At 34.5% G+C, this 8970-nt stretch overlaps 1 protein-coding gene across 1 annotated transcript; it reads right to left on the bottom strand.

Moving 5' to 3' along the window:
• Positions 1-762: 762 nt before the first annotated feature.
• Positions 763-1449, bottom strand: LOC101260689 (uncharacterized). The gene has a single exon (XM_069290843.1). It carries the CDS (start codon positions 1447-1449, stop codon positions 763-765), a length of 687 nt encoding a protein of 228 aa, XP_069146944.1.
• Between the last annotated feature and the right edge of the window lie 7521 nt (positions 1450-8970).

The raw sequence follows: 8970 nt of genomic DNA, 5'->3' as shown, positions 1-8970 counted from the left end.
GAAATGACATGACCAAAATTTCATAATGTTCATATCTGGTTCTAAATATTGTCTTTGGAATATCACACTCCCTAAATTTCAACTGATGGTAGCCTGACTTGAAATCAATTTTTGAGAAGCGGGAAGCACCTTAAAGCTAGTCAAAAAGATTATCAATTCTTGGAAGAGGATATCTATTCTTGATGGTAACCTTTTTCAATTGGAGGTAATCAATACACATCCTAAGGGAACCATCTTTATTTCTCATAAATAATACCAGAACGCCCCAAGGTAAAACACTTGATCAAATAAATCCTTTCTATAAAAGGTCTTTGAACTACTCTTTTAACTCTTTCAACTGTATTGGTGCCATTCTATATGGCAGAATAGATATACACATCCTAAGGGAACCATCTTTATTTCTCATAAATAATACCAGAACGCCCCAAGGTAAAACACTTGATCAAATAAATCCTTTCTATAAAAGGTCTTTGAACTACTCTTTTAACTCTTTCAACTGTATTGGTGCCATTCTATATGGCAGAATAGATATAGAATATCTATGCGAAATCTATATCTCTCTCTCAAGAGAGATTCCAGGAAGATCATCTGGAAATACTTCAGGAAACTCTTTTACTACTGGAACTAACTGAATAGGAGGTACCTCAACACTTGAGTCATTAACTTGAACTAAGTGATAGACACACCCCTTAGAAACTAACTTCCTCGCCTTAAGGTATGAAATGAAACGACCTTTAGGCACTGTTGAACTGCTTTTCTACGTTAAACTGGCTCATCTGGAAAGTGAAACTTGACTACTTGAGTTCTAAAATCAACTGAGGCATAACATGCATAAATCCAATCCATACCAAGAATGACATCAAATTCTACCATGTCTAACTCAATTAAGGAAGTCGTGGTAATCCTGTTATTGAAGAAAATAGGACAATCACGATAGACTCTTTCTGATAGGATGGATTCACCAACATGTGTGGAAACACTGAATGGTTTACTAAGTTGCTCAAGACTAATATCAAAGTTTATAGCAACATAAGAAGTTACAAAAGATAAACTCTCTCCTGGATCTAGCAATATATAAATAGTAAAGTCAAAGACTTGGATCATACCAGTGACAACATCTTGCATATTCTCATGCTCTTGGCGATTTTTGTGAGCATATAAGCAATTTGGTCCCCTGCCAGTACCGGAAGTATCTCCCCTATGTGAAGCCCTGTCTAATGGAGCAATTGATGAAGATTGGGCTCTAATGCCCCCATTACCACTACCTTGCTTTTTCTTTGGGCACTCCTTCGTGAAATGCCCGGTATGACCACACTTGAAACAACCAGTGGAGCCCTCACGGCAAACACCAGAGTGGTTCCTACCACACTTGGCGCAGGCAAGAGGCTTACAACCCCCTTGTGCCACACTACCCTGTGAATACGCCAACTTAGCTGGAATTTTGACCATAGTACTCACCCGTGTTCTTTGGTGCAGGTGCAGTAGCAGATGATAGAGCAGGACCTTTTTGTTTCTATTGGAAGGATGACCGATTCGCATTATTCTTTTGCTGCCTGGACTCATTCTCTATCTTAGCTCTCTTGTTCTTGAACTCTTCTTTGTCTCTTAGATTTTCCTCCTCTACCTGCTGCACATAGATCATCAACCTTGAAATGTCCATGTCCTCAGTAAGTAGTGTTGTTTGCTTGAAGAGAGACCCAATCCATCAACAAACAAACTCAACCTACTCATCATGTGCTTAACCATTTCTGGAACATAACGAGATAGTTGGGTGAATTTCAACCCATAATCATGCACACTTAGATAATCCGACTTAAGTGTGAGTAACTCACGTACCTTGGACTTTGTTAGTTGTCGGGGAAAGAAACGCCTCAAGAAAGCCTTCTCAAAATAAGCCAAACTCGCAGGTGGTGCACCTTCATCTCTACCCTCTTTACACTGATCAGACCAAGTTCTAGCAGTATCCTTGAGTTGATAAGCAGCTAGCTGAACTCTCTTAGTTTCAGCAACATGCATCACCCCAAACACCTTTTTCAGTTCCTTAGTGAAGTTCTCTAGATCCTCTGTAGTGCTCGAACCAGTGAAGTATAGGGGATTCATCCTCAAGAATTCTCGAATTCTCGAAGTGTCAGCCTCTTCTTATCGAGTTCCTCTTTGTTGACCAACCTGGTTAGTCACAGCTTGACTCGGCATCCTACTAGCCTCACAAACTCAGCATTGGTAACTTTCCCTTGAGGTTGCACTTCGGGTGCATTGGGTAACTCTTGTTCCTGAGGTTCAACGTTCCTCCTAGCTGGACAACCTCTAGCTTCTCTTCGTGGAGGCATAGTTATCTGAAACACGCGCAAGCACAAATTAAAGAGAGACTATCACAGATAAACTCTAATGTATGAAAATAAATATGAAAGAAGTGAGAAATTCTTAAATACTGCAACCTCCTAAACATATATGTAGTGCGCTTCATACCGATGACTATGACTCTAAAGACACGACTTCATAGACTCCCTAGGACTCTTTAACTCTTTGCTCTGATACCAAGTTTGTCAAGCCCCAAGCATACACCCTAGACGTGGCTGGTACTCGATGACCATTGTTGGCCTCGAGCGAACCTTTGACCTGGATTACTTAACTCAGTGTAATACAATAATCATAACTTAACTAAAAAGAATATTATAACTCAAAATATTTATAAAGCTGAAACATTCGAAGTTATCCAAAAGCTGGAAACTCATGTATGAACAAAAGGAATAATACTGACTCAAAGACTAATATTAGACCATCTATTTATGAATCCTCTAAAACTGAGATGGATGTTGGGATATACCCCACAATATCCTAATAATGAGAGTACTGAAAATCAATAAATGTGTCCTTCAGACTGCAAAAAAGGATCACCACTGACTCTGAGTGCTCAGATGGATCAATGGAGCGCTGGATGGTGCTGATCCTGATTACCCGCGTCTACATCAATGATAAGATGAAGGCCAACTGGAATCAATACATTAAATGTACGAGTATGCGAGTTGGAATGCTAAACAACAACTTAAGCTTGAAAAGGAATAACAAGAAACACTTTCCTTGGCTCTGCTCAACTCATGAATAACTAGCTCATTTCAATATTAAGCAATACAAAAACAAGTGCAATATAAAGAAAAGTTGTCTTTAAACATGTTGTAAACTCTAAAAATACAAGGATACAATTAACTCTGAGATGTATGTAAAGATACAAGTAAACTGAATATACATAAAAAAATAGAATAACTTGTGTGGGATTTTCTCTAACTGACAACCATCACTTAAGATCTATAGTGATGTTATAACGATCTACCTCACATTGCCAACGCATCCTAAACCCGGCTAAAAGTATAAGACCGCAACTGCCTAATGGATCCACTAGTCTATTGTGAAAAAGGTTCATCTAAAAAGTATGACCCCTCTTATACCCATGTTGGCTACATGGTTTATGGAGGCTATGAGTTGTCTAAACTCTCCCCCATATCGGTGCCCAATACAATTTCCAAAATATACTGGCTCTTATGTTTTTAAAACATATTGATTATGTGGTTGGGGTTAGTGCTCAAAATATACTTAGCTAAAAGGCTATCTTGGAAATCTTAATTTCCCTTCTTGCTTCATTTAGAAAGCTATAGTTCTTTTCTGAAAACTAGTCCTAAGGCTCCTTGGAAATCTCAGTTTCAATTCCCTTAAATGTGAAAACATTTTAATACTACTTTGGGAATACATAGTCCCCATATATTATTTTTTAACAAAAGACTTCACTTTACTCTGAATTGAATTCAACTTAAATCTTAAACGAAGTTAACACGTTTGTGAAAGACTTGTGAAAATATGAAATGAACATCTTTTGAGTCTTATTTTTATTCCGTACTTAACCTGATCTTTATGTCTTAAAAAAAGTTTAAAGTATTTGTAAAAGACTTCTTGAAAGAACTCTAAGAACTTGAGACTTGGCTCTAAATTTCCTTAAATTTGAAGTTATGGATTCAAGGTTGACTGGAGCACTGATGGCATGCCGCCCAGTCCTCCTGGCGCTATTGGTGCGCGTCGTGCTACCTGTTCCTTAGGCAAAAATCTACAAAAAAATTTCTCTCATTTTCTTACCTTAAATCGTTTTAATTCGATTCTTTTTCTCAAATTCACTTTAGATACATGTACCCATATCATATATACAAGGATCTAACCCGATGAATTCAATAACTACAACTAGATCATCAACGAACTCCTAAATCTCAACTAATGTCCAAGAACGAATGCAATTCAAGAACACATTCAAGAATGTTAAAAAAATCAAATCAATATAGGATGAAATAACGTTGAATCAAAACATGATTGGCATGTGGGTTCACGAACCCAACGTTATGGAAGACCCACATACCTTTTTAGGGATCACCTCAATGAAATCCACAAGTTATTACAAACTCGACAATCTGGCATTCTTGGCGAAACCTTGATCTTTCTCCCTTCTCCTTCTTCTCTTCTCCTTTCTCCCAATCCCTAAGTGTAAATTGATTTTCCAAATAGATTTAAGGATTATTTTTACACCTAATAAACCCTTAAAATGAATTAAGAAATAGATGGGGAAAAACACTAGTTTGCCATTAATTAAATCCGTAATTGGACTTTCCTCACTTCAACAGCCCAACTTCCAATAGGCATATCTCCATCGTACGATACTAAAAATGCGCAAACTCAGCGTGAGTTTTAAAGAACTCTACAAGAGATTTTCAACCATATCAAGAACAAACTCTAGCTCATCCTGATCTAGAACTTATGGTTGTTTGAAAATGACCAAAACTCACTTCTTAATCTTAGAAAATATTCCCACATTTTCCCCTTTATTTCCGAGAGTGATTATTTTTAATTTGTTAATTTATTATTAGTTATTTCTAATTACGAGATGTTACAGTGGCGCACGATACGTAACTCTAAATATAGCATTAATCGCAGCGCGCGATATTTTTATCGAAATGGTACATCCTCTTTTATTGTTCATTCTTTCTTAAAAGCACATAACAATTGTCACAACCATGTCTAAAAACAATGCAAATGACATGTTCACATAAATATTGAGGAGATGATTATTTTCATTATAATTAATAATTCACAACAACACAATGATTCAACAAGCCTTCCTCACCATTCTCAACATCACATAACAACAATTCATCACATTACCTTTTTATCACCCTTTTTCTATTATTAGAATTACTCAACATGGACAAGTCAACACATCACCAATTTTCAGTATTCCCAAATACATATTACAAGGAAATATATGAATTTCATATTAACAAGGGTTTAGAATTCTACTTTCCTCAATCTATCAAGAATTCACTCCAGAATTTTAACGTTCCCCTTTCTTTGAACTTCAAACTCAAAGCAAGCTATTCAAATAAATGACCACAATAAGATTTCACAACTAGTAGCACTCATATTACTATGTGATTAACTTTTACTCAAAACTCAGCCGAATTTATAATCAAATTCGTAAATCTTGATGTCAATGAATATATCAACTCTCATATTTCCCAATTTCAAGTGTAGTATTATGTATCAATTCCTCAAAATATAAAAGTCAATTGGCATTTATAGAATAAAATACACATACTATTTAATTTCTTATCTAAATACGTCAAAACCTTGAATTTTAAGTAATAACCATGAGAAAACTTTTATAACCGAAATTAAAAAATATGCCTAGTAATTTACTATAGCATATAATACATAACCCAAATCTATTCCATATATACATGTACATAATGCATACATAATATAAAATAAGTAGTTAAATTCTCTAAACATTAGGAATCATTAGCCAATGATTGCCATTAATGTTCCCCAATACCATTGACGACAGCACGTGTTTTTCCTTAAGCAATTTTAGTCATGGTTTTCTCTTCCCTCACACATCCATAATAATAGATTATTATATAATAGTCTATGAATATTCACACATTCACATTTTAATGTATTGAACTTTTATGTGGACAAGAATTGTGCAATTCCTATGTTGGCCGCCCAAGAGCTTTGCATCGGTAATTTCTTATTTTTTTTGTTTACTTTTCTTTTCTAAATTAATCATATATTAGAAGTGAAAAACCCTACTAATTATTTTAATGAATAGCTTAAACTTAGGGTATCAAATAAATTATGGACTTGATTCATTAACCACCCACTAACAAAAATAATTATTTAATAAATATCACTAACTAAATAACCATAATTATTGAATAATCAAAATTTCTCAAACCAACTCCACAAACTGATCAAAAATAACTTGGAGCAACTATCGAGAGGGGGCTACGTAGTAATTACATAAAAATTTCTTAAAATGACCTTCTGGGTCATTACATTATCCAGCACTAAAAAAATGTTCGTCCTCGAACATAAAGAAGAAAGTGAAGGAAGAATAACTAATGCTACCAAAATTCTAAGTTACGACCTATGTTATCGAGCCACAAACTAACCCATCAATTCAGTCTTAATTAAAATCCACTAGACCATAATATAATCGTCATGTCAAATCTTTTCTCACATAATCAAAATGACCTTCCTATCCAATACTAACTACAACCAAAAGCGAGCTTTAAACAAGCACCAGACACTCATAATGCACAAATAATCACAGATCTTATCAAGATTCTCCTCTCACAACATAATCTTTTCATGAGGTTAAGTTATAAAAAGTTTATCTTTTGACATCGGTTAATCATTAAGGGAGAATCAAACTTATTTAATCCAAAGAAGAAAATAATTAAGTGAAAAGCAATACACTTCAAAATGTAGAACCTTTAACAATACTATTGAAAATGCTAGATCAGTAGCTAATTGTACAAAACCCTTAAGAAAAATAGAAATAGACTTAATTATCCCCACATTTAACCACGCATAGCTGGAACGTGATCTCAACAACTAGATGAATACTAAAATAGTCAGACAACTATAAGTAGCACTTTTATGAATTATGTTAAGCAAGGCTGTGTGTGTAGAATAACTAGTATACTTCAACTATCTCAAACAACATCATATCCTCCATAACTGAATTGAAAAAATCTAAACAAGGATGTCACCCTACCAAGAGGATAATCACAGGGTCGATACACCCGATCCACCACCGGGAATTCACCTATTGAAGCAAAAACACACATGAATGCAGAGGGTGAATCATACTCTAAATCATGTCCAGTATGAAGTAGTTTGTCACATAAAAGTATACGGAAGCAATATCGAATAAAACAAGATGCTCCTTTAATAGGGCCCATATAAATCAAATTTCATTCATCTGACTTCATCTCTCAATTTTTGGCCACCCACAATCAACCTGTATAATTCCCATCACAATATTACAAATATTTGATTCATCAAACCCCATATACTTCTCACTATACTCTATTGAAGCTAACATTCTTAATGCCAATAAACATCATAACTACATCAACCATTTAGTTTACTCTCAAACTGTTACTAATATCAAAGTCTCCTTATCAAACACAATGTACCCTCTACAAATTCAAAATATGGCTCTCTTTCTCTTTCTCATTAAGCATTACATTACAGATATGAATCACAACTAATACTGATAGGACTAATTTCAAATCTTAATGTTTTTCGACTGAGGTACAATAATTGTATCACACCCAATGTCAACTTCAGACAAACTTTCACATATCATTTTTCAACTACTGTTCATACTATCATGTACCCCTCATGCCAAAATTCAAAGAAATCTTGGTAACTCAAATAATTCTATAGATTATAAGTTCATAACCTCTACTCACTATCAAATGTCTATTAACACATCATAACACTCCGTGTTGTCTTAAAAAATCGTAGTTTCAATTTCCTCAAGAACCTCAATAACCCTTTATAACTGTAGGTCCATACTTTTCAGTATCCATAAGTCACCTACCATAATCTGAACAATTTAGTCCACATAACAACACATAATCTAATATAGCTCATTGTTTTTCACTCAAATCAAAACCCAATCTCCATAGAAAATGCTAATAAATCCCTTGTAAGTTTATACTTTATACCAGGATTTCCCAACCATAGCCACATGAGAACTTATATATGAAAAACCAAACACCCACCAACTTCGAACCAAGAGTCTATATGAGAGTTCTGATCCCTCCGCATCTCTTAACTTCTTCCTAAGACACAAATTTTAAGTACCTTGAACTCTTCAATACAACAGACTTTTTTTTCCTTTTGCTGACTTGCTTACAAATTTTATCCTTTGACCAATAACCCATGATATTTCTACCTTATCCTCTAAACCAAAACATTACGTGAAACCCCCTTAGGTATTACAATCAAAAGGTAACCAAATTTACTACTCAAATTTTAAGTCCTTCCAAATACTTTATACTCAATGTGATCGATCATTTGTCAACTTGCCAATACATACCTTGACAAAACACACTACCACAAACCTAAATTCACCATGAAAAACTTCAATTTTGAATCCAATTATGTAACTCAATCCCTTTATCTATCAACATTAGCTCATACCTTGAAGATTTTTATGAATTCACGCATCTTAGCTTATTATTGGTCGCCTCTCCATCGACCTTATATGAAAATCCTACGATACTCATTATCAAACATAAAACCATAAAAGAACTAATCATTATACTCGTGAATATTAGTACACTCATTTCTCAAGTTTTATTCAATGGTTTTTAACCAATATGATGATCCTTTAAACAATATGATGATCCTGTGACACTAAATATTTTAATACAAGAGTAAAACGGATGAAATCATGTATCTCTGAACTCAATTCTCAACTATTCTGAAGATACCTCCTTATCCCTTGCAATCAGAAGAAATATTCTTACCTTAGCCCTTGCAATCAAATAAAATATTTTTACTCTCATCTCTTTCTAAAAGTTACACTATATCCCACTAATTTTTTTAATTACTCTAGCTCCTTTAAATTATATT

The sequence above is a fragment of the Solanum lycopersicum genome, chromosome 11 (genome assembly GCF_036512215.1).
Source record: "Solanum lycopersicum chromosome 11, SLM_r2.1".
Taxonomy (NCBI): Eukaryota; Viridiplantae; Streptophyta; class Magnoliopsida; order Solanales; family Solanaceae; genus Solanum; species Solanum lycopersicum.
This window is presented reverse-complemented; position numbering and strand designations above follow the sequence as displayed.

Bases quoted from the DNA above. Each gene is read 5' to 3' on its own strand.
- LOC101260689 (XM_069290843.1), bottom strand. From the start codon at position 1,449: ATGGTCAAAATTCCAGCTAAGTTGGCGTATTCACAGGGTAGTGTGGCA.